The sequence below is a fragment of the Lepisma saccharinum genome, chromosome 20, assembly GCF_977018435.1.
Source record: "Lepisma saccharinum chromosome 20, izLepSacc3.1, whole genome shotgun sequence".
In the NCBI taxonomy this organism is placed as follows: Eukaryota; Metazoa; Arthropoda; class Insecta; order Zygentoma; family Lepismatidae; genus Lepisma; species Lepisma saccharinum.
Window position 1 is genome coordinate 38,822,522 of NC_139248.1, and position 27,917 is coordinate 38,850,438.

A 27,917-nucleotide genomic window follows, 5' to 3' on the forward strand; every position below is an offset into this window, starting at 1 on the left:
TTTGGATGGCAAAGTTAAGGCACAAGTCTTTTCTTCCACTTAACCATCTCTACTTTACATTTTACAAATTGATTTTTATAGCTAACTGTTTGTGAAATATATAAAAACTAAAAATATTAAGATACCAAAAAATGAAATATATAAAAACTAAAAACATTAAGATATCAAAAATGAAATATATAAAAATTAAGAACATTAAAATAACAAAAGATAAAAACACAAGAAAAAATAAAAGAAAAACATGCAAAAAATAAAAGTAAAGTGAAAGCAGAAAAAATACATACACACTAAGAAAAGAAGAAAATACACGTAAAACATAAACACGCACACAACAAACATACTCAAATTACAGAAAATGTCTGTGGGTGTTGATCCTACAAGTTTACACGAAGGTTTAATTTTATTTCCCTGTTTTCAGTACTGGTAACTTGACTCCAGAGGATGATTTCTTAATTTTGATTTGAATTGGCGGAGAGAAGAAGAGTTTCTTATGTCTTTGGGGAGGTCGTTCCAAGCTCTGGTAGCAGTGACCGTTAAGGAATTTTCATAAAACGTTAGATTAACACATTCGTGATTTGCTATTTCGACGAAATGGCAACAGAAAATAAGCAAATAACCCATAGTAACTATGATAAAATGCGACTGGTCGTAGAATTTTATTCAGCATCGAAGACAAATGACTGCATTGTACGTTCCTTCTTGGCAGGAGCCACGGATTACTACGTCACAGAAGTTGACCAATCTCCGTGTACGGTAGGGTAATGAGTAAAGACAGGATTTTAAAGGGAATTCATTTTTATATTTTTCAACCCGGATCATGGAATTAATAATAATTAATAATATTGATAATGATCTTCCACCAACAAGATTACATGGTTTTGACTTCCCATTTTTAAATCCATTTTTCTTTCTGGTGCCTTTATTGACTCGTTTTTCAGCCTACATTCTCTTTTTTTCCTTTTTTTTTAAAAAAAAAATCATTGGTCCCTTTATTGACAAGATATCAAATATTTTGTACGACTGAATTTTCCCTAAACAAAACATTTAACAATTGTCTATTTGGTGCAGCTTAGAGGAAAGAAAGAACAAGCACCTTCTACCTCAGTGGTTTCCAACTTCAAAAGGTCCGAGGGCCAAAATTATATCCAGCAGTTGATAGGCGGGCCGCATTTGGGGGGGGGGATTAAAAATTACAAAAATTGTAAGTACTGAATTGAAAATGTAGTACTTTTGCATGAACTAAATTTCTAAAATGAGGCAATAAAACAATGGAATTACAAATCAAAATTGTATAATTACAATTTTTTTAAAAAAAAATACTTATTGATGAATTGAAAGAAATTAAAGACACACCATACAAATAAGAATTCTTCATAGTAAGTGTTCAATGTGAAAATTGAGGCCGATCTGCTTCTTTTATTAAAGTTGGAATGTCCACTTGAATTTCTGTATTTGAAAGTCTCAGAAGGTGAAGCAGTGAAGAATCTGCCAGTCGGCTTCTGTAGCGGTTCTTGATGAACTTCATTGAAGAAAAAACACTTTCACACGTGTATGTGCTGCCGAACATCGATGTCATTCTTTGTCCAAAACTACGAAGCTTTGGAAAGCGTTCTTTTGAAAGGTATTTCAAAAACTCTGGCCCCTTTTCTTGCCTAGTTTGAAGGAACACATCGCCTTGCAAATCACGCAATTCAAGTTGGAGAGAAGCTATTTTAATTTTCAATCTTACGTTTTTTGGAGATCTTGCTCATTTCGATATTTGCACAAACTTTAACAATCAGTCCCAGTACAATCCGAGTTGGAACATTGGAAATCTCTTCGTACTTCGTGCGTAGTAAAACAGATCTCTATAGCGCCTCTCTGCAGTTTGTTTCTGGACACAAAGAGTGAATGAAGCCTTCGCGGAAGCGGGCGAGTTCATTCCACATAGCGAAGGGATGGAATGCATGGTGTGAAGAGAAAGTTACGTCACTTTAGATTCTTCTGATTAACATTATTGACTGCAAAATCAATTATATCTGTGATATTGTCTTTCTTCACAGAGCATCCGTTCCTTCAGTAAAAAAGAACGTATTTTAATAAAAATAAATAAAATTAATGTATATTGCAAAATGGCTTCGCGGGCCGCAGAAAAAGGCAACGGGGGCCGCATGCGGCCCGCGGGCCGCCAGTTGGAAACCCCTGTTCTACCTTATCTTCCCGCCATGAAAGTTGGGAGTACGTTACAGTGATTGTTGCAACAATGTGATCTGGGCTTAGCAGTAATAAACGGCATGCCTGGTGAGTTAAAAGTGAATTTATATGCTAGATTTAGGCTTTTATTGTGAATTTTAGAATAGTTTTAAGTTTACTGTGTGACAGTGGCGACAGTATTGAGTGTCAGTGAAATGGCAAAGCCAGGTACTAATGGCAGCAAGCTATGGAATGCGGTAAGCTGTTTGAAAGAAGATGTAATCAAAACGGGCGGTAAGATTATTCGCTGTACTTTACCTTCAAAAAAAGATGAAAAAGGACTATAGTAAATTTTGTACTCCAGTCAAATATTATTTTAAATGAAAGCACAATATACATTGTGTCGCAAAAGAACTTCAACAACGCTTGGGTGCTCGAAAAGATCATAAAGCAACTAACTTTTCCTCATAAACTTTACCTGGAAAGCGCTTAGTTTCTGCGCTACAAGCCCTTAAAATCTATCCTGTACGTATGCAACCCAACACAGTCAACGCTTGCTCTGACATAACTTCCAGGGACACGAGGCAGGTTTGGTTGCCACTAGCGTTCCTCGTTATGAGAAACGACTTTAAAAAAAACGACTTTAAAGTCATGCCTGAGCAAAATACAAAAGAATAATGGTACTCGCTATGTTGTAAGAAGTATTTAGAAACAGACCAAGACAATGATTTTCCAAAAAATGCAGTAAAATTGATATTAATGCACTATCCGGGTTGCTGCCTTCGGTGGCACCAAACGGGGATGTCGTCCTTGAGCAACACCAAAACCTTAACTTTGATTATACAAGGGGGGTATTTATTTCAAAAAGAGTTGTTACAAACCAGATATTTCAATAACACGAGCAGTGGTGGCTCGTGGTCTGGCTCTATGGGTGTGCACTTAAGTTTATCGTTCAGAAGTGTTATATCACCCCTGTGAAATACTCATACCCGTTTTTGCGTACATAATGAAGCTTAATATATTGGCAACCCAAATTTTGATCACCTTTCACTGAAAATGGGGCTATGACAGAGTTATACGTATTTCATGATTTTCTTAACACGATTTTTTTTAAAAAATTTCAAATATTTCAGAAATTATCCAGCCAATCACGAGAAGAGCGATGTTATTGTGCAGCATGTAATTCAGCATTCGATAACCTGACAAAATTACTCAAAACATAGAAATACCGATCTACACTATCAATACTATTGTCGATTTGCAAAATATTTCCTAAAAACTTTCTCCCCGGCTCTGCTGATATTAATGAACAAGGAGAATAATAACATTGGCGTACACCAAAGAAGCCGATCCAACTACCACATGGAGGAAATCAGTTGTAATCTATCTAGCTGTTGTTTATTTCTAATGACAGACTGATCAAACCAAGCAAATCAAGCGAAATCAAGAGAATAATAAATGTTAAAGCAAATAACAATACTCACTAAGTTCACACTGCCCTGCTTCGTAATCGTACTTCAGAATTTTCCTTCTCTTCCGCCGTATCCATATATTACTGCAGTTGCTGCAGGCTTTGTAGTTAACTTCCCTCCAAAAATTCAATAACGTTAAGTCTGCTTTCGTTATGTACAGTTTCCCTATTCATCATGAAATGAAACACCTTGCACTGTAACAGGGACGACCTTTTGACAGCGTTAAATAATTTTGTAACGCGGTAACAGCTACACAATGCAAAACAGCTGACTATTTGATGCGCGCTCCCTCCCCGCGGGTTGATAATTCGCCTACTGCGCCACAGAGACCGTTTATTTTGACCAAGAAGCACGAAGCAAAGGCATGCTTAAAACACCCGTTTTGGTTTCTGTTGCCCTCCCCCCCCCCCCCCGTCCTCCTTTTCTCTTCCTGTTATGTTCGGGACAATACACCATCGAAATTTCCCTTTCATAAAAAAAAATCCCTGAATTTTCGATGATGTATGGGTTGCATCGATTGCGTCACAGGATCTCCAATGGAATGCAGCCACCCCTCACACGGCGTTCAAGCAAAAAGACCCAATCAGCGTCCTCTAAGCGACTACTGCAACAGCGTCATAGCGAGCGAAACTACCATTGTGTTCCAGCCCCGATCGCGGCCTGGTCTACGCGGGTTGATATCACGGATCGCAGACTTCTCCACCATCTCTCTTTTTGGAGCGGCGTGGGAACAGTTGATGTTTCGAAGGAGATAGAGTTCGATAAATAAGTATAATAATAATGATTTGCATTTACAGATTTATTTGGGTGTGCACGTGCGAATGTCCGAATAGGCAGAAGCCGCAACTGAACACGAGATGGGAAGAAAGAAGTTTTGAAAAAGAGACATAGATGGCAGCACAAGGTAAAAGAATGTAATTAAATTGTTGGAGAATAAGTATCGATTTTGTGAAAGTGAAAGTATGATTAGAAAATGTAAAAGAGACGGAAACAATGAACAAAAAATATGTAATAGATGGAAAGGAAAACAAAAGTGTTTCTTATCATTTAACAAGTTAAATCGCGTAGTCAAGTTTTAGACAGGCATATTAAATATTCAAGGAAGTAAGTATCCATCAAGCGACAGTTGCAGGAGGAAAAGAAGGACAAGTCAACCAACCCACGTCAATAGTTAACTCGACACAGGAAGAAATAGGAGCCAGGCCTATTAAAGGCGATACTTCACAAAACCACCCTCAAATAAAGATCTGATCTGATCTGATTAGTTATATGTGTACGAGACTGGATAGTTGCAGAAATGGCTTCCGTTTCTGGTAGCTATCACTTTTAATCTGGGTGGTTAAAAATGGTGAATTTTATTTAAAAATTCGTATTTGATAGTTTTTATTGAAATCGGATATTTTATTTAATTGATGTTTTAATTTTAAATAAAACACTTAAATTGCTTGTATGGTTTTTGGCACCATATATATATATATATATATATATATATATATATATATATATATATATATATAGCTATATATTTTATTATAGAAAGTTTTTTCTGGTAAATGGACCTGGGTAATATTTGAACAATTTGATTAAAACAAATAAAAAATATTATGTAAATAAACATTTTTCTGTTTGTGATACTATGGAAATGTTTGTTGAATGTGTTAATGAAACTATAATAATTTCAGTAACTTTCATTACTAGCGCAAGTAAAACATTCTGAATGTAGTACTTATAATCTTTCTTTGTAGCTGAATTTTGGGATTTTTTAACGATAGTGTGCAAAATATAAAAAGTGATTCTGATATCTACAAAGTCCTTATGTACATTATTCTTCAAATTATTTATTTATAGTGATTCAATTATTTTTTTAAAAAATCACCTGATTTAAATCCCTTGCTTTTAATACACATAAAGTTAAATATTATAAGTTTGATAACAAAAACATAAATATTTACATAAACAAATAAACATATTGCTGCAAAAATAATTAACAAAAATAACGTATTTTGGATAATTAAACAAGTAGTAGCAAGACTTTTCTTTAATCCATACAAATTAAATTCAGAAATTAATATCAGAAGATCCGAAGAACAGCATCAACATAAAAACTCCCGAGAGAGAAGATTTACACTGTGTGTAACAGTTCAGACGAAATAATCCAAAATGCTCTTGCAGAAAATCTGATTCGTAGAATTTTCATCACTTTTGCTTCAAATGGATCATCCACTAATTGCTACCTCCGCATCTATGTACACTTTCAATCTACTTGGAGAATATTAATATCAGAAGGCAGAAACCTGTTTAATACTGCCAGGAGCTTTCGTCTGGAGGAGAGTTTAAGAAACGGCAGGGATTCTTTTGAAGAGGGAAGAAGACGCCGACTGAGAATTCGAGATCCTGAGACAAAGCCAATTTCAGTTACGCAGTGACGGTTGTCTTTTGTTTCTAGAAAGGATCGCTGAAGCGAAAGCCGAGTTGTACTTCGGATTCTTGGAAGAGGAAATTCTTGAGAAGTGCATTCTGGGACAGCTGGAGACGGAGAGGAATTTACATCTTTTCAGGGTGACGAAACAAGGCCTAAATGTTTCCAAGGCTAAAATTAAGCTTTATGTGAACAAAATTATTTTATTTTTTTGGCCTCACTCCAACATATAACACGTTATATTCTTTTTATATATAGGAAACAAATGTTTTCATCCAAAAAGGGAGTTTCACTGCACTGCACTGCAAATATTGACACAATAACATTATAGTAAAGCTGAGAAACTTCTATGCTATGAAGACGGAAGTAAATTTTAGTTAGTTATTTGAACAGAATAACGAAGTAAAAATTCATTAGATCGAAAATTTGAGTGTAAAATAGAGGAATCCGTTCATGTAAAAAATGTAAAGAATAAAAATCTCTTCTGGCTATTCACTCATCTGGTGAAGCGAGTGTTAGCAAGGATACTAAATATATAAATTTGTTTTATTTTTACTAGTTTATAATAGTTATTATTCTATGAATAATCATAAACATGATAATAATAAATTATTATTTATACTATTAAAGTTGTATCAATAGCCTGACAGCCCATTGCAAAAGTTCAGGCCCCGCCCATTATTATGTTAATACCTGACGGAACATTCGTATTCATCTACATGTCATTATTTAACAATTTTCGCCTCCTTGATCAAGTTTGTTTGGTGATGGTTCACGATCTCACCACCACGGTTCCAGGTTCAAATCCCGGGAGTGGGACTCTTCAGCAGTCTCACCTAATCGTCATTCGTCCTCATAAGAAAAGGAAGTAAAATACAATAAATACAACACAAGGAATTGTTTCATTTCTAATATTACATATGAAAATGATGCCGATGTGGGTAACGGATCACTTGCCACAAAGACTGAAACCTTTTTTCCAGGGGCACCCTATTGACAGAATACACATAGCAGATGATGCACTACAAATATCTACTTTTGATTACGAACAGATTTTTTCTACTCTGTTCATAATCTCCTGCAAACATAATCTCAGAATATACAGTTTTTATTTAATGTTCAAACCTTGGCTAACAGATGATCTCAAAGTGTGTATCTACTTTATAAGCTACTATCTAATTACCCGGCGTTGCCCGGGTATTTATTTATCCCAATCTTGTAATAGACAGGAAAATAATAAATTCTAACTATACTGTAAAATGTAACTAATTTTAACTGTGATCGTGAATGCCACCAATTAGCTTAGCGCCTCCGAAAACTATGGATTCGACACTAATCTAGGTCATTTCTAGCATTTTATTTTTCACACCCTCAACCCCCCCCCCCCCATGCCGATAGGTGATGAAGTTGGAGTTGAACCGCATTGGGAGTGTCACGAAAACAATGGATTCCATTCTCAACACAACCTGAATGTTAGACAACCCGAGAAACACTATCGTTGTGCGGATTGCATAAAGTCACGGATGTCTGTTTCTGCGGAATTTAATATCAGTGGTTCTCGATTATTTTTGCATGTCACCCCTTCCCCCCCTCCACCCTTAGGGATGTCAAGGGTGTCTTACACCCACAGTGTTTATTTCCAGATTGCAAGTGATACGTGTTCCAAGATTGGTTGAAATCGCTGAAGGCGTTCGAGAGTTATTAGCCCAGTCAATAAAGGTTTCATGTCGGAAATAATTCCGAAAAAGCTGAATTTTGGTCAGTTGTTAGAACACTACTAGTAGTACAAAATCTCAAAAGTCCCCGCCCATCCTCGCGGTGCTCCCCCCCACCCCGCGCCCACCCAAACATCAATTTCGCAGACTCTCAGTTATTTACCCATATCTCCTTAACCAATGATCGTAGGCCGGTCATCCTTTTTTAGTCTTCATCCTCATTAGATGAGCTACAAAAAAGATTTTGTTTAATATTTCGATAATGTTGGTGATTTTGCCGTAATTTTAAAAACAAATATTCAAAAAGTGAATTTTTTCTAGTACTTTCTAAAGTTTTTGCCTTGTAACTTTTGAACAAATTAAATGACAAAAAATGGTTTCGAATAAAAGTTGTAGCCTAATTTATGAGCTTTAAAATGATATCAGTTTTTTCATATATTCTAATGAAAGATGCGCCATAAAATGTGTCTCCAAATGCAGGACAGCACCAAAAAAGTGTGTCTTTATCACAGACCAGCGGGTAAGTCCGGAATCATTGACTTTTCGATAAAAGCATGAGACTTGGTAGAATCAATTGATATACCAGTTAAGACATGTTCAGTCGAATAGCCAATCGCCATCTGCGTGCTGATGGCCGCCATATTGAAAAGAGTCCGCCATATTGGATATTTTTAATTTGATTTATCTCGGAAACGGTGGCACCTTGCAACTTCAGGATTTTGCAGGAATGCTCCAAATAGTGTAAACTTTCATAATATAGCAATAAATTTATTTTTGAAAAATAAAAATGGTGGTCTTGTAGAAAACTCAATATAATACTTTATGTGAATATCTCCGAGTTAATAATCTTAATAATTCTCGATTCATAGAATAGTATTGTATATTTGGTAACGTTACGAAATGTTTGTTAGAAAACTTTAGATGAACTGAAGCCTTAAAATAATATTATTTGTATTTATAAATTTACCTCAAATAACATATTTAAGAGAAATTGAATTTATGTGCAACCAAATTTGATTTCTGAAAGTAGAAGTAATTGAAATTCTATTAAATTGATTAATAAATTGATTCTATTAAATTAAATTAAAAGAAGGGGAGAACGCGAGCAAAGCAGTACACACTGATGCAAACAGCTGGTAACTGCAGTCCCTTTTGCCCGTCCACGCAACCCCGTTTCCTGGCAAAATTTCATTGTTCGAGCCCCTCTTTTGAAGAGACTTACTTTCATTCGCTTGCTCCATAGATTCCTTGTTTGGGCTTGGTTGTAATGGTCTTGATCGTGAAAACCCACTGCAGATTTAAAAAGTTTTGATGTATAAAAAGAAGTTTATTTCATGGAGGCTCTTTCCCAGATGAACAATGTGAAGTTATCTCTCAATTTAATTTGTTACACTGAGAGTTGTGGGCTGGATCTTTTAGTTCCTTGCATGCACTAGTCTTCCAAATTGAGATATCTTGAGTCAGATTCTGTGTTACAATTGACAAGGTATACATCCTTATGTAGTTTGTAGTCTGATGGGCATGTGCTATTTTCCTCACATGTGAAGCTTTACTAAATGAATCCCTTGTACAAAATAAGAAGGAATTTTGGTTTGCTCCAGAGTTTATATCTAGACTCCTCCAGTAAGAACACCACCAAGGAATTTAAGGCAGTCATTTCAAGGTGGAGTCTCCCAACATATTGACTCTCTTATCGTCTTCATATACCGTTGTGGCTACCCGGGAACCACTGAACCCAGTTCGATATTTTTAATGCATATTTCGTACGGTACGTATATTCAATATCAATATGCAAAAGTTGGAACTGTATTGTTTTCAGAAGATTTACGGTTTTTTGAGTGACATCAAACCCATGTCACATCATTAAGACTTATTTAGTCATTAAGAAACAAAAACAGCAGTGCTGTTACATCACGTGAATGGGTTGAAGTTTGGGTATCCACTAATTGCTATCAACTCATCTAGTTCATAACATGTCAGCAACAGGTGGTTTATTTACTTGCAAGTTCTTAATTCATCAGATCTTGAAGGCTGAAAGGTACTCAGCTTAAGTAACTCACTCACTTTCTAGCATTTCTAAACCCGAAGGTTTATGGCTGCAGCAATACAAGCCTTCCATATGTCCCTATCCTGGGCAAAATCAATCCAATCTTTTCCATCCTGACTGACTTCCTTGAAGTTCATCTCAAGGTTATCCCTCCATCTTCGTCTTGGTCTTCCTACAGGTCTCTTACCATCAGGTTTCCCAACAAGAATCCTGTAAACTCTTCTTTCCTCTCCAATTCGTGCAACGTGAACTGCCCACCTAAGTCTTCTTGATTTAATTATTCTAATAATACGTATCTGGACATAAATACAACTTACACAATTCTAACTTATGTAACCATCTCCATTCACCTGTCTCCTCATCCCTTTTAGGTCTAAATATTTTTCTAAAGATTTTATGTTCAAATACTCTTCATTTATGTTCCTTTTTAATGCAGACAAAATTACTGGTCTTTTTTTTTTTTTTTTTGGTTAATTTAAATTTTGTTTCAAAGATATTATGTAAAAGTTCATGAATAGAAATGTGTTTTGAGATTAAGGCCATCCGGGAATTTGTAATTGGAAAATATCCCAATCTTTTTTACTCGTTTTGACATGGTTAGAATGGGATATTGTGATCCACTTTTGTCAACATGAGGATGCTACAATAATAAAATTTCTGTATCATGAAAGAACCTCCAGCACTTATAGCCATAGGGTTGGTATCTTTGTAAGTGCCTTTGTTCTCAACCCAGCTCTGCTGATTTCTGAAGGAGGAATACAGAGCGACAGAGGTCCTTGGATACGTCAATAGCTGACAAATTATGTAAGTATTTGCTGGTGATAACCAGAGAGAAATCATAAAATACGCCCCAAGTTAACAGTGAACTGGACGTTCCAAGTGTTAAATGCAAAATCTTGCCTCCACTACATTATGCGAATGTGAAGGATACGATTTTGATTTTTCTCTCATTCATATTATCAGAAATCAAATTGGGTTATATATTTGTATATCTTGTATTTATCTTAAAAATGTTATTTGATGTAAATTTATAAATACAAAAAAAATAGTATTTTAAGGGTTTATTTTGTCTAAGGTCTTCTAACAAACATTTCGTAACGTTACAAAATATACAATACTATTGTATGGATCGAGAATTATTAAGACTATTAACTCGGAGTTATTGCGATTGACTACTCGACTGAACATGTCTTAAGTGGTATATCAATTGATTCTACCAAGTCTCATGCTTTTATGGAAAAGTCAATGATTCCGGACTTAACCGCTGGTCGGTGATAAGGACACACATTTTTGGTGCTGTCCTCCATTTGGAGACACATTTTATGGCGCATCTTTCATTAAAATATATTAAAACTGATATCGTTTTAAAGCTTATAAATTAGGATACAACTTTTATTCGAAACAATTTTTTTGTCATTTAATTTGTTCAAAAGTTACAAGGCAAAACTTCAGAAAGTACTAGAAAAAATTCACTTTTTGAAGATTATTGTTTAAAGCACGGTAAAATCACCAACATTATCTAAAAATTAAACAGAATATTTTTTGTAGCCCATTTACTGGGAATTAAGCCTAAAGAAACATTACCTGCCTACGACTATTGGTTACGAAGATATGTGTCAATAACTGAGAGTCTGCGAAATTGATGTTTGGGTGGGCGCGGGGGGGGGAGCACCGCAAGGAGGGGCGGGAACTTTTGGGATTTTGCAGTACTAGTAGTGTTCAAACAACTGACCAAATTATTACGGAATTATTCCCAACATTGGCCTTTTTTGTCCTTCATTTACTGGGCTACATTGCTGAACACACACACACACACACACACACACACACACACATATACACGCATACATCCATTTTTATATATATAGAGATCTCTTTATTAATGCACGTATCAAGTCCTTGCTGTTTAAACTCTGTCTCGGGAATCTCTGGAGCAAGGGAACGAAAATAGTCTCTGCTCATGTATTGACTCGAAGGGCTCGACCAATGAACGGGTGAGATGGGAATTGAATGAATGTATCCAGCCACCAGCCGTTTCCATGTAGGCGCATTGCTTTTCTCCATCCAATAGCTTTCTCCCCGCCCTTGCTCCATAGACTCCCGAACAGAGTGCAGTTCTTCCTCCAGTCAATGTGAACACATACACAACAATCCGTGTTTCGCAACATTTTGTCTTTACCGTCTTTTCGTCTCGTTCTACGCCTCCTCCTCCCCATAGGGCCTCTCCGATGGATCACGGGTTCGAATCCCGGCTCGCACATGGATGTTTGTGATTGTCTGTCCTGAAAGAAATGAAATAGAGATTTGAGTAAAGAGTGATATGATGTGTGATGGAAGACGCTGCCGCTTAGGGACTTTCCTTTTCTTGAAAAAAAATTCAGAGTGTAATCGTTGCCTTGTAATCAAGGGGTCGCGGGTTCGATAACCGGTGGAGGCACATAGTGGTTCGGATCCCACTTTAAACTTTAGGTTCAGTCCCGACTAGCCTTAATATGCATAAAGTGGACTTAAAACACCAATTCAATCAATCAATCAATAAAAATCGTCACTGGAGAGAAAAGTAGGGCTACACTTCCAACAGTTTAATAAAATGCATCACTTACAAGTTATTTGGGAAAGTCTTACTATTTAGTATGTTTGCAGATATAGTGGAGAAGGTTCAGAGTTGGATTTATCTGAATTTTAGTACGTTCTGCCAATTTTAATACAGTGACATGGCGCATTTTCGTCCCGTAAAGTCTCGCTTATTTACGCACATATCTTTAGCATGTAGACAATTATATTTATATTGCATAACAAGTACTAAACTGTGTTATCAGAGTTGTTCAAAGTTCTTCACGTACTATCTCCGCCCAGAGCCAAAACGAACGCACTGTAGCTTCACGAAATTTCTCCCGTTTTCTGAAATTGTGGAAGAAGCACCAGTTGGATTTCGCAAGACTTTTAGTATGTTGTTCCAGGTTCGTTCATTTTGCTTACTTTTCCTACATTACAAGAATTAATAAAGATTGATTTTATAATTATTGAACATTGAAGATGTTAACACATAAAAATATGTAGTGTGTATTATGTAACTGAGATTGCAAGGTAGTGAACTATTGACAATAACAGTTCAGGACAGACACAATGGTAAGATTTGTACTAGACTGTCGATATAAACTTTAATTACGATGCATAGTTATGTTTCGAGAGTTTGATATACAAAAATATCATTCAAATTCAGTGCGTTTGTGATTCTAATATAAATCTAATATAATGACTTATGAGACTTTAATGTGATATTAGTGAGCTGCACAAAGCATAGAAATATTTTTTTTTTTATCATTTTATTTTAATATTTATACAAGAAAACAGTTATTGTTGTGGCTGAGATAGGGAAGCTACCAAGGCTTAACATGTGTTTTCTTTTCTCAAGTATAAATTTCAAGTAATTTGCTAATATGATTAACTCGTAGAAGTACCTAATTGTCACATTATTGTATTCTTGTAATACTCGGAATGGAGAAAATTGAACTATGTAAGTTGGTGCTTATTTTACTAGGATCACACGTATTATTACTACGCAAGTACGTTCAAACTATCTTCGCAGCGGTGATGTACACCGTACACAAAAACCATTTTTTTTTGGGGGGGGGGGGAATTTGGTGAAAAATTGAACTTCCATGACGAATTTTTTTGGATGTTTTTCTCTAATATTGGTATTCGGCTCTACTTTGTCAGTACATTTCTTTTTCAGGTACGTGTGTATAGTGCTGAAAGTCAAAGTGGAGCAGTGGACCAGAAACAAATTACCTTTAAGGCCTCCCAGACAGCGTAGTGGTAAAGTCATCACCTTATACTGATGGGGTCTCTGGTTCGATACCTTGTGGAGGCACATAGTGGTTCCGATTCCACTTTAAACTGTATGTCCAGTGCAGATTCACCTTTCTGAGCATATCTACTCAAATCCAAGAAATTACTTTTAAGTGAAATATAGTGCAATGTGCTTGAATAACACCACGGTCATTTAGGTCAAGTTCAAAATAATGTCTAAAGAATAAGATATATAGCGAAAAGCATATTCATCACACGATATGACGTAAACATCATAACGCTTGCCATATACTACTTATAAAATGCGTTTTTATTGCCTTAAGCGAAGCACATTCTACAAGGAAATACTTTTAAGACCATCACTGTTCCTATCCGTGACGAAATATCGATATTAAAACAGTAAATGTATTTTTGAGAGCGATATTAACATGCAGTTTACGCACTGTAACAAATTATGCGATTTCTTTCTTACCATTAGCATATGTTTTGTAGTATATAAAGGCCTACGCGAACTGAAGAAGACACAGCTGGCAACAGTGGTAAACAGACAACAACATCATGAACACCTTTGCAGTAAGTATACACGTTTTCATTTCTCTAATTGTTGGTTTATTTAGTATATATTTGCTTCTATTCTCTTGTAATTCACAACTTCTTACTTCCAACTAAGTACCCAACGTTTATTCAGTATCATTATAATGAAGTGTCAATAGAGACATGATAGACGGACGTTCTTTACACTAAAATTTCATAGTGTTTATTCTGTATAGTAATTTTTCTGTAGAATAGACAAGTGAAGTTAGATTACTTTCATGTAATACCTTCTGTTCTGTTATAATATGTTCTACAAATACATACACGCACACACGTACGAACACGCCTATAATTCTTTGTGGACCAGTAGCATGGGCGTATACATAGTTCACTTAAGAGGGTTCAACTTTTGGTATGATTAGGGTTGCTTTATTTCGTAAGTGAAAGTCCAGGGCATTGCTGAACGGAAGCTTGTTGTGGAGCGGGGGAAACTGAAATAGTTGTGTGAATGCAGTCATCAAGTCACGCTACTTAGTATTGATACTTTTCTGTTCATCTAATGTCAAACAACTTGAAAATCTTAAGATGTTTACCTGGTTTTCTTGCAGTGCCTTTTAAGGAACCAAATTTATTTAAGAAGACTCGATGAAAAGAAATGATAAGTAATTTGACAGTCCCAGTGTAGTTTCTTATCGCTGAAATTCCTAAACTTTCAGGAAATTGCAGACATTTGGTCAGCAGTCTTATCTGGTGTGTGGAATTACGTAATTTCACTCCCATCCGTATCCCGTTCTATACGTCTCGAATTGAGGAAAATAGAATAAGTCTGAAGAATTTTTTATGAACAAGCAGACAGTTTTATTAATTTAATTATCGGAAAATATTTTCATAAACTTGTATTTCCAATTGTTACATTCGAACACGTGCTATGCGATCGCATTCATTACAAACAGATATAACGAATTACTTTATGAATTGCTAATGTAAAACTGTGCAAGTTTCTTCTTCTGAATCCAGAAATTTATCTGTGTTTAAACATATCACAAACTTTCTTCTACTTTCTGGTGGGACGTATTTGCTAACTGTAAGAATATCTACTGTCACTATGTCTCAATTTTTATAAACATTTATCTTTCTTCGAACTTTTTCTAGTCAGACTACCATTGGATATTTTAAGTACATAATTTTCGGTAACCCATATACCTAGGGCATAGTAATCATAATTTCGAATTATAATTTTTGTACTCAAAATTCGTCATATTCATATTTTATTTTGGTTATTTTATATATCTTTAATATCTCTCTGGAATAATCATAATATTCTAAGACGAATAATGAAATTAAGAAAAGAAAACAACTCAAATTAAATACCTGGTCTTATTGTAGCATCTTATCCTAACCACGACCCCTCTCAGGTCTTGAGAAAAATTAAAGGTGCTTTATTTTCTTATACTGATTCTTACAAAGGATATGGCTCTGCCTTAGAAGGAAAAATACTGCCTAAATTAAACAGTACATTATTATAATCATCAGCATAATTTGACTGTATGACTATAGCTTACACATAAAATATTAGATGGCTGAAAGTGTGGGAAACGTAAGTATCCTACTATTTTTGTTAAAACGTTCGTAATTTCTGTTTATCCAAAATTTTGAACTGGCACGAGCAAATAATGCCTGCCCGTTAAAGTGTATACAAATTCTGGGTATGTACTCGTATATTGTTACAATATATTTAGAGTTGTTGTTGTTGTTAGAATTTGTTACTGATTCAGCAGATTTGGAAATATAGTTTAGAAATATATATATTTAATATCTTTGCAAAGTTATTATCTTCTTTCGAAATTATTACAATTCCTTGAACTTGTTATAGCTTTAAATGCTTAGTATTTACCTATACCAAGTTTTATAGAAATATATTAATCTATAAAGTCCTTTATTTATATATGTATACACACACACATACATACATACATACGTACATACATTTATACATATATAATGTGGCCGTAAATATCAAAATTTAAGGTTATTCAGTAAATATACACGGTTAGGTCGAGTATTTATTGAGATTCTTGTATGATGTACGTTTTACAATAAATGGAATTTTGGAGCAGCTTGACAGTAAATACTTTGACGTAGTAGCTAATAAATCCACCATAAGGATTAATTAGAGGTCTGCCTACCGAAGGTTACGAGTTCGAAACCCAGTTTGGGCAGAGAAACAACGTAAATTAAGAATAGTTAGAGAAGGAGAAAACTGAAATAATTATTATCATCAGACTACGAAGAGTAAGTAGCCAGTGATAGTTATATTTAAAAATTTCAACTTCCCTTTATGAATGGTTACATTTATAGAATGAATCGAATACAATAATTGAAAAAAAATGTGCCAATGAAAAATTACGTCCCACTTCCCGAAGCCAAGCAATTTTGAATGTTACTTTAAAATCTAGTTTCAGTCTCTAAATAAAGAAGACTAATTTCATCTCTCCTTTTCCCCTCTCTTTTGTAGAACCGCACTGAAAACAAGCTGAAACCAATCTTCCTGTAATTATATCCAACTTATCTCTTTGATGATAGAGACGGCTTAGTTCAAGAAATGTCCAATTACTTACGGCTTAGAAATCTAAGCCACATATAACACTAATACCAATCCGCTCAATCGTCAGTAACAGAATGTAAGGTTCGCAGTGTATTAATCATGCCATCTTTGTGATTTGTTCTATTAATTGATTGAAAGGTGAGAAATCAAGAAAGGAAATACCGACTCTTCCTGCAATAGATAGAAATAATTGCGAGAGAGATTCCAAATGACAGACCACCCTAGCGGAAAGATCAATAATGTTCACTTCTGAGCAATCTATCTCTCTCTTCATGTGCAATTAAGCTCTGATGGCACTTTGAGCACCCTTCAACCAGAAGGCGGTAATTGAATTCTTGGTTTACCTTCCTTACTTTGTCCGCGTCTATCATAATCAGTGATCTTTTATGATAGTCTTGCACCTCATAGTTGACAATCAAGCTTTTCGTACCTTCGTCCGTATCTGTAAAAGCTCTACAATGCAAGGTGCACTGTAATATGTTCCATAGTTAAGAAAGCGCATGGCTTCAAACATGAATCGTGCCCAGTGGCGGTGACCAGGTGGGGGCGAGAGGGGCAGTTGCCCCCTTCTTTTCGCAACTTTTGCCCTCACACTATGCTAAATCTTATCTACAATATACTGTATTTGCTCCCCAGTTTTGGCACCTTGCCCCCCCCCCCCCCCGATTTCGAAACCCAATCGCCGCCACCGACGTGCCTGTTGCCGATCTATCCCTAAACAATGCCCGATGTTCTGTTCTTTTAACATTAATTTTGTTGACATTCGTTTTCTCTACCATTTTCCTTCCATATTTTCAAATCTGTTTCAACTGCTCTTGATTTCATTTTTGTTGTTTAGCGTTGCTGTCTGTCTTTCTTCTAAGTGAATACTATTCACATGCATAGCCGAGAGAAGTAATAAGAGGGGTCCAAATTTCAAGAGCCCAAGGGTAGCGCTTTAAGTAATCGACTATCAGTCTTTCCAGGGCCGGATTAACCTATGGGCAACTGGGGCAATGCCCCGGGACCCCCACCAATAGGAAGCTGTGGAGGGCCTCCAATTGGAAGTTGTATTTTAAAAATAAAGAAAACTTCAACATTGAACTTTTCTAACGGTGGAAGCGGCCCCGGCGCCTACCCAGCGTCGAATAACATGGGTACCTGGGGGAAACCCTGGGGGGTAAAGGCGGTCAGGGGCGTGATGCTGATCACATCACCCCCACTAACGACCGGATCAAGAAAGTGTGGGGCGTTACCCCCACACCCCCTATACGCCTTCATGGCGTGGTGCTATGCACAGGGGAACACTTTTTCTTCTTTTTTTATTGTTGTATGTCTACTCTCTTCTGGATCCAATTGTAGCACAGCTCTCAGTCGATCTGTTTGTAGATATCTGAAGCTCAGTATACTTTATACCATGGATTGATTTGGCTGTGGTGTGGAAACAAGGCACACTTATTCAAACAATCAATTCTCAGATACGATTAAGATACTAAATTATCCTACGAAGTACATACTTTCTTTCGTTAATAACATCGTATTAGAACTGTGAGTTTTCTAGGGAAGAAAATTGTGGAGATACTACCGCTCTCTCTCGGTGCATCAGTGAACTACGGGAACTTTAAGCAGCGCTTTTGTGAACCGCGCTAACATAAGCTAACAGACAGCGGAATGAGTTGATTGTTTCCATTCGTCTTACGGCCATTGAGTATTTTTCTCAACAGTGTGTGACTTACGTGTTATTGTTGAGTACTGACGTGTTTGTAACTAGACATTTAGACGCAGAATTTTACTGCTGCTATAGCGCTACAATTTTCGTCCTGTAACTTTAATTTTATCATCATATATATCATATATATATACATATTATCATATTTTAACTTACAATATGATCAACTAATAAGGATTAGTTGAAAAGTTGGAGCTTCGCATGCTAAGTAGGTTAAAAATTAATGTAATTTGGTTCTGCACGAGACTTAGAGAAAGGCATCGTACATTTCAACCTGTTGCAAATTATCATTGGTATGCTGACCACGTAATTTATTACCGTTATCTGGAGCCAAATCCTCTTCTGAAAATATATAAAGGAAATAGATTTGAAGTGAGAAGTTACCTCTGCACATAGTAATAACATGAGGGCATTTTTGGAGGTGAAGTTATCAACACCACGCTTTTGTCACCTTTACCTTCCCAGGGTTGCCCACAAGCACCCATTTATTAGATTGATTGATTGATTTGGTTTATTTTACTTTATGTTTCTGCCACTTTTGGCTAATCATGAAGATACGGATGATATGATGAATTTGATGAAGGGACGATCACAGAGAACACCCATGCAAGGCCTCCTCGATGCCATAGTGGTAATGCCTTTGGCTTGTAACCAAGGGGTCCAGGGTTCGATACCTGGTAGAGGAACATAGTGGTAAGGATTCCACATTAATAATAACAATAATAATAATAATAATAAATGTTCTTTATTAAGCGAGAGGTTCAGCCTAGGGCTGCTCTGCCACATAACCCTTGACAGTGTAATGTTACATACATACGTATATGAAAAACTGCATGTGGAGCGGTAAGCTACATGTAAAATGATACATTATATACCTGATGACTATAGCCTACTCAACTCCAGAACACCAATGTTCAGGCAGGAATTCAAACCCGTGACCTCTGGCGTCGTAGTGCTACCACTCCGCCAAGAAGGTTAGAGGCTGACTGAACCCCCAGACGCTCCATGCAGGGACAATGCTGAAAAAATTCCCACCCGAAATCGCCCACACCGGAAATCTAACCTGTGTTTCCCGTGACAGTCAGACGCCTTATCTACTGAACCACTGTTCTCTCTCTTTTTCTTATACTTACATCCATTTAAAACAATTATGCAAATTACCACCATGTATAATTAATAACTTCGTGCAATTAAAGTAGTGTTGTATGTACTTTCCGTTACACAGAAGTACACTTCTGACCCATTTTATGGTGAGTGAACACTTACAATTAGTAACTCGTGACTTGTAGGAGCATGCCCATTGTCTTTGCAACATGTTTTTCGAACCATAATGAGAGGTCGATAACAATATTTGTTTACTTGCTTCCACAGGTAGTTGTAGCCTTCGCTGCTCTTGCAGTTAGCACAACCTTTGGCGGAGCGATTGGACCAATCGGTGGCCCCTTCGGTGCCATTGGCCCTGCTGCAATTGCTGCTCCTGTTGCCGCTGTTGCTGCTCCAGCTGCGCTTGTCCACGCTGCTCCTGCAATTGACTACTATGTAAGTACACCCTCTTTGTCTGATTTGCTATATGTGTCAAATATTAATAGCAGCATTATTAATTCAACCAATTAAATGCAACGCAAGGCTGTGATGTCAGCAAAGATTCTAGGATTAAAGGAGAAATATCATGGTAGTTGTTGTGGCTTGTAAATTCTTTTATATATGTAAGGCTTTCTAGAACTATCGTGCCAACCAAAATAGTGAACAAATTTTCTTACTATCTGCTTCATGACCTGCCTTAATTGCTCAGAAGTTATAGACTTTTAAATATCCTACCGTTAGATTTTAACAGTCTACTTGTTACGTTACAAAAACTGGCCGAAAACTTTTCCTTTTTAATTTGAATATTTTATCAGACATAAATAATGTTTTTAAATACCAGTTGCGTTTAGCATAAATATATTTTTAAAAACTTAATGACTAAAGTTACATTAATTAGTTTAACAATGTAACGACCGTTACTACTTAACTGTAATGGTCATTATATACTCTAGTTGAATTTCTAGCCATTTCTCTACTCAAGTTTTTTAGTGTAGTTTGTTAAAGAAAAGAAGGTACAGTTAAGTAAATTATAATAACAACAACATCATGTACCCTTGCAGATAGACAACGTAAATCCTTTGCCTTTCAACAATTAAGCACGTAGATTAAATGGCAAAGGGGATAAAGCTAATCACTTTCGTTATAATTAAAGACACAAAACATTGAACAGGATCTATAAGATAGTCCAGAGTATTTAATTTACTTGTGGGTCAGAAGGTTTATGCTGGTACAGTGTCTCTCAAAAGTTTTAGGACAACGACATTTTAAACTAGGCAACCCAATTTACACAAGCCGTTGGTGGGTTGCGTGCAGAGTTAGGCTCAATTTCAGGGTTGCCACATGCACAATAGATATTTATAAAATACGCGAAAGAAATATAAACAATTATTATTGTATAAAATTATTAAAAATATCACTATTATATCGCAAATGACAAAATTCTTTCTGAAAGAAAAAAAATAGGTTTTCTAGTATTTCATCGCTGATGAGTCTACAGTAAGGTAAAGAGGTGAGAGGAAACGAAGGAGAGGAGAAAGAGAAAGCGAAAGGAGAAGAGGAAAAGTAGAGGAGAGAAGAAAGAGAGGATAGACGAGGAGAGGAGATGTAGTGAGGAGAATGGAAAAAGATTCGAGGAGAGATGAGGAAAAAAGAACAAAGAAGAGAAAAGAGGAGGAAAACGAGAGGAGAGGAGAGGAGAGGAGAGGAGAGGAAAGGAGAGGAGGAGACGAGAAGAGGGAAGTGGAGAGTAGAGTAAAGGAGAGAAAAAGAGAAGAACGAAAAAAAGAGTGCAGTGGAGTCGGAAATCTAAGACAGGAAAGGAAATAAGAGGAGTGGAGAAGAGTGGGATGGAGATAAGATGCGAGAAAAGTAGGGAAGGCGATATGAGATAAAAGCAGAACAGAAAGAGGGGAGAGAAGAAGGAGAAGGAACTGGAGAGAAGAGGTAGTTGCAGAAAATATCGTCTGAGCGTCAAGAATGGATGCATTGGTCAATTTATCGACATAAAACATTCAATAACATTTTGAAATGCATTGGAGAATATATTAGATCGGTGCGAAATGCCTTTTGGCTGAGTTCAGAGCAAATTAAAAATCTTCCATGTAAGATCTTTGATTTTACCTGCGATTACACCACTAGAAAAATGAACGTAATTTTTAATATTTATAAGAATTATTCATTTTTTCTCTACTTCTCGGTTCGTTGAAATTGAGATTTTGTAATTCAATATTTCCCCTCCCCCCATCGTTAATTCCAAACTGATTCATTCCGTTTCACACGGCGTGGACAATGAACACAATGGGATATGTCTAAAACTTACGAAAATTTTCTGCCTCCGGAAGGGTTCGAACCTACGACCATCAGATTGACAAACCTGAACGGTAGCCACTACCCTACAAGCTTTCGTTCCTTAAACTAGGTAGAAGAACCGCTACACCACGCCTTTACCTTCGAAGGAAACAACAATTTTTTTAAAAGTATTTTGTCCCTTTAATATTGTAAATGTCGTTTGGTATACGTGTAGTTGAACTTTGACTTTAATTTTGATTTCCTTTCTTGTAGTATAACCGATATCTTCGAGAAATAATTTTCGAAGTGATTAAAGCGAGAATATTGGTAGTTGTGAAAATGCGAGTTATTTCTTCTAACTTATTATTGTGATTAGACATTACTAATGGAAAATATCTAGAGGCTTGAACATTACAGGACGATGTTCTTTTTCCGTGATACTGTAACAGACAAGATGCTTGTTTACTGATGCAAGTCTTGTGTCCAGAACAGTCTTATGAAATGTATTTGCTGTTGCGTAAGGTAACACGAAATAATTACACCGTGTGCGAACTACCAAATCTGTGCAACGTTATACGTAAACAGGCGGAAAATTTTATTCATAAAATCATGTCACATTTGACAGTATTAGTCAAGAGAGACTCGTCGGACACTGTGTTAAGATGCTGGACTAAATCCTTCTAATTTTTCTTCCTCGAAGAACAACAATTTCTAAGGGAGAGCAACAGTGATGATCTTTCTTATTTCTTTTAAATGCTTACACTTTCCTTTAATTGGGTTAAAAATAAATAAGAATATTGCTTGTATTTCTGTCATTGACGTAGACCAGAGAGAGAGACAGACAGACAGATATTACAAAATAGTTCAAATAGTGCGAGCGCCATTAAAAAGTCATGATAATTCTATGTTGCGTACTTGGAATTATTCATAAAATAAAGAACATGTCTAATTATGAGTTAACAAAGAAACAATAATAAAGAGACATTCTCGCATCACGATTGCAGTTCGAAAAAGTCGGGACAGGGATTGAAAGTAACGCACTGTCCTGACTAAATCGGTGAATCGGACGTCTGCTAGCCTTGCATCAATGATTATAAAACTAAAACCACCCAATATTGCAGCTTGAAGACTTTTGCGGAAGAAACAGATTCATTTATGCAAGAGCAAAATTGAAATTTTTACACATTTCAAAAATCGACGATGTTATTTTCGTATTTATTTATTTATAGGTTCACATTTAAATATTTTAGGGTTCGAGGGGGGAACATGGCCCACATGGCCATTCCCCTGGGTACTGACCTTACGTAGACAGTGGAAGAGAAATTTTGGAGAATCTTTCTATTAAATTTAGTATTTACATTCACCTTATGCTCAGATAGGTTAAACCGTTTATTGACAATCGTGAACTTTTCGTTTAATAGATAATATTTGGTTTTAAACGACGGGAGAATATTGGTCGAATTTCCTTTCTTGCTCTTTTGAGAGAATATATACTTCTACAATAGCAATCGCGTTCGGAAACCGTGAAACAAATTACTTGGTTTTCAAAGGCAGACAAGCTTGGTAGTCTAGCTTGCTCGCGATCAAAGTGACTCACTCACGCTATTCAAGGCCGCTTCTTATCGCAACACTGTGCTTCGATGTATAGTGTCTGCACCCAGCACGTTACAAGTGACCAGAGTCGAATTTTAAAGAGAATCTGAAGAATGGTAGATTTCATCAGAGGCGGCTAGGTAGGCACCAGCTCAACATGCAATAGTTTAAGTGATAATTCCTGACAAACAAAAAACCGTATTGAATAATTATTGGGATAGTAATACGTGTATCCGCTCCTTTTTAACAATGTAAGCTCGAAGACAATCTGTATTCCATTTATTTATATTGGCAACTTGGTCAACCGGAGGTTATTTTATCGCCTTCGATAATCGAATTGTCTGATCGATTATTTTTTGTTTTCCCAGGAACATGCCCCATAGGAGATTTCCGAGACCGGGTTACGCTACTCACTCGTAGCTCCGCAATTTCTTCACGATGGTGGGTTTCTACCGGTCCCATACACAGGCCGAGAACCTAGAGAGTGAGCATAGGCGGACTCGAATCCATGCCGTCCTGCAGTCGGAGTCCAAAGCACAGCTCCTTTGACTGCACGGTCACGGAGGAGGACTTTTCTTATCTTACCTTTGGCTAATCGCGACGATGAGGATGAATTATGAATAGAAAAATAAAGAAGGTCACGCACAAAGTAGAGGACGATCTTCAACCTCTTGGGATGACCAGTTCAAGCCCTAAATATGAGGATTTCAACCTTAGACGACCTCAATTTCAAAATTATAAACAAAATGCCTACTTACACTAAACTTCTCATCAAGGCCAAAATAGTTTGTAACTGTGAAACTACCCCTGAATACAAATTGACATTTTTTTTCCATGTGAGTAAGAATCCAATGTGTGGCATAAAGACATAGATGATACCTTTTGAGAAACAATTAACTGTACCCTGTCCCAGCATCTCTGGAGCAAAGCCACGCATAGCGGAAGAGAAGTGGGGAGAGGGGATCGAGTGGACAGAGCGAATCAGTGCACGCTGCTGGGAAGGCTGGTAACTGCAGTGGTTTTCCTTCCTCCACGCAATCCCATTCCTCTCACGTGTTCATCGCTGCTCAGATACTTTTTTTCGTTCAGCTGCTCCAGAGATAAGTGGGACAGAGTGTAGTTCGCATACATGTAGCAAGTAAAGAAACTAATCCCAGAATGAAAATTCCACATAGTTTTAAAACGTTTGTTTAAGCAATGAATGACTGGAAACGGATCACACATAATTCCCTTGCCAAAATCTAGTGGTCGAAAATTAATTTCAAGACATTTCATATCTATTCACCATATTCCAAGTTATAAGGAACTATTTCGTAGATGTTCATGAAACCGTTATAAAATTACAAATAAAATATACTCACAAGCTTAGATATACTAATACGAAGAAAGAAATTCAGAGTTAAATTTCAAATGCATGCGTATAAAGTAATTCTAGAAGTACAGAGCTATATCTGAGTATTTAACTTCTTTTTTGCAGATAACGTTACAATATTGAGGCGACAGAATAATTAGGAACTGTAGCTCCAAGAAAACAAAGGGCGTAGTGTATTGGTTAGAGTTCTTGAAACCATTGCGGTCCCACGTTCGATCCTCCATACTAGATGTTCCTTAAAAAAGAATCCCTTCCATTAAACAAGAGCATGGTAACATTATTTGTAATAGCAGTATATAGTCGCTACATTGTTCTGCATATGAAATTTATATTAAAAAAATAAACAAATAAATGAATTGACACAAGTTCAACGGGATATTTTTATATATAAGATCGTGAATTATGATACTCTAACGATAATTGTGTACTGCTTCAAAGACATTGACAAATATTAATGAAATAACTATTTATATGTGTGGCAATTCAGGACATGCTAATTTTACCACTTTTCCCACTTGAGTTCAATGCAAGGATACCTCCGCAAATATCGAATGAAAAGTTCTCACCATGTGCAATTCTCCATTAAATGTTTTCGCCGAGACTTACTACTTTCGTTTTCTTTGTTACAAACAATACTTGTTTGCACGTTACATGCAGGAGAGTTACATCTACATTTCACATTGGTCAGCTCCTTTTACCTCGCTTAAGGAGCGAAGGCTTGTAGGGTAGTGGCTACCGTTCAGGATTGTCAATCTGATGGTCGTAGGTTCAAACCCTTCCGGTGGCAGAAAATTTTCGTAAGTTTTAGACATATCCCATTGTGTTCATTGTCCACGCCGTGTGAAACGGAATGAATCAGTTTGGAATTAACGATGCGGGGAGGGGAAATATTGAATTACAAAATCTCAATTTCAACGAACCGAGAAGTAGAGAAAAATTGAATAATTCTTATAAATATTAAAAATTACGTTCATTTTTCTAGTGGTGTAATCGCAGGTAAAATCAAAGATCTTACATGGAAGATTTTTAATTTGCTCTGAACTCAGCCAAAAGGCATTTCGCACCGATCTAATATATTCTCCAATGCATTTCAAAATGTTATTGAATGTTTTATGTCGATAAATTGACCAATGCATCCATTCTTGACGCTCAGACGATATTTTCTGCAACTACCTCTTCTCTCCAGTTCCTTCTCCTTCTTCTCTCCCCTCTTTCTGTTCTGCTTTTATCTCATATCGCCTTCCCTACTTTTCTCGCATCTTATCTCCATCCCACTCTTCTCCACTCCTCTTATTTCCTTTCCTGTCTTAGATTTCCGACTCCACTGCACTCTTTTTTTCGTTCTTCTCTTTTTCTCTCCTTTACTCTACTCTCCACTTCCCTCTTCTCGTCTCCTCCTCTCCTTTCCTCTCCTCTCCTCTCCTCTCCTCTCCTCTCGTTTTCCTCCTCTTTTCTCTTCTTTGTTCTTTTTTCCTCATCTCTCCTCGAATCTTTTTCCATTCTCCTCACTACATCTCCTCTCCTCGTCTATCCTCTCTTTCTTCCCTCCTCTACTTTTCCTCTTCTCCTTTCGCTTTCTCTTTCTCCTCTCCTTCGTTTCCTCTCACCTCTTTACCTTACTGTAGACTCATCAGCGATGAAATACTAGAAAACCTATTTTTTTTCTTTCAGAAAGAATTTTGTCATTTGCGATATAATAGTGATATTTTTAATAATTTTATACAATAATAATTGTTTATATTTCTTTCGCGTATTTTATAAATATCTATTGTGCATGTGGCAACCCTGAAATTGAGCCTAACTCTGCACGCAACCCACCAACGGCTTGTGTAAATTGGGTTGCCTAGTTTAAAATGTCGTTGTCCTAAAACTTTTGAGAGACACTGTACAATTTCCGCCACTGAGTGGTTTGTCGTCTTGGAGCCGTTGTTGGCAAATGAAAATTCTCTGCAATGGCTGACCGTGGGAATAATATGAACGAGCCATTCAAATCCTTAGAGAGCAAATGTATTCTGGCTGGTAGAGAACGAAGCACGTGCTGTCTCCAGCACTCCTGTGTGTGGATGGAAACACTCAGATTGCAGCAGTAGAAATTTTACCCAGTGACGGGAACTGTACCAGTATATATTTTTTGAGGAAAAAATAGTATAATTTCTACCATCTCATGTACTGATGGGGAAAACTTATATGTTATTATTTTCTGAATATTCTGTTTGTGTCCATGATTGCTACAAGCTGGGTTGTTACAGGTCCAGGAACCGATAAATTTTAATGGATTCTACTGATTTCCGTAACAGGTCCGGAACGTTTTCCCTCGTACAATTTAAACTCGGTCCAAGTTGTTTCAATTGAATACCTAACTTGGACCGTATTTAAATTGACTCGGAAAAAAAAGTTCCCGAACCGATTTGAAATTCTTTAAAGATAAAATAAGTTCTTTACGGCCCAGAACTCATTTACGCTTACCGATTAGGTCTCCCGGACCGGAATTGAATGTATTCACAAGTCCTGGACCTTTAACAATCCTGATTACAAGTTCTATAAAATATAGATACTCTTCAGCATGTAATGGTTTACGAGCACACTAATGTTGTCTTCCTACATTCCAGGCCTATCCCAGATACAGCTTCGGCTACGCTGTGAGTGACGCCATCACTGGCGACCACAAGAGCCAAAGCGAGGTCCGCGATGGTGACGTAGTCAAGGGACAATACAGCCTGGTCGAACCCGACGGCACGGTGCGAGTGGTCAACTACGGAGCCGACGGCATCAACGGCTTCAACGCCGTCGTCAGCAAGATCGGCGTCAGCGCCCACCCAGGCCCCGCAGTGGCTGCAGTGCCAGCTGTGGCCGCCATCCCAGCCGTCGGGTTGGCAGGAAAGATCATTGGTTAACTTACTTTTTGATCGTTCACGTTTTGTGACATGCGACTGGAGCATGTAAACTAGGCGTGGATTCAATAAAGTATTTTTTCCAGAATACGAGCCTCTTTATTCGTACACATGAGGTGATCCTCAAAACCTTTGCTGCAGTAAAAAAATCTTCGGAGTAAATAAAATGTAAGAAAGTACATGCATTTTAAAAATAACGCATAC

The 27,917-nt window shown here is 36.8% G+C and overlaps 2 protein-coding genes across 2 annotated transcripts in view; both read left to right on the forward strand.

Annotated features, from left to right (window-relative positions):
- Positions 1-27,917, forward strand: part of LOC146003236 (uncharacterized) — a 325,906-nt gene that overhangs the window by 195,252 nt on the left and 102,737 nt on the right. The gene's annotated exons all lie outside the window — the stretch shown is intronic.
- Positions 14,169-27,789, forward strand: LOC146003237 (cuticle protein 19-like). Its single transcript, XM_083141411.1, has 3 exons — positions 14,169-14,211; positions 19,857-20,024; positions 27,432-27,789. The coding sequence occupies exons 1-3, from the start codon at positions 14,197-14,199 to the stop codon at positions 27,714-27,716; spliced, it is 468 nt and encodes a 155-aa protein (XP_082997537.1). The 5' UTR covers positions 14,169-14,196; the 3' UTR covers positions 27,717-27,789.

Excerpts from the sequence above, each read along its gene's own strand:
- LOC146003237 (XM_083141411.1), top strand. Across the intron at positions 20,025-27,431 it reads CTCCTGCAATTGACTACTAT|GCCTATCCCAGATACAGCTT; the intron begins GTAAGTACACCC and ends CCTACATTCCAG.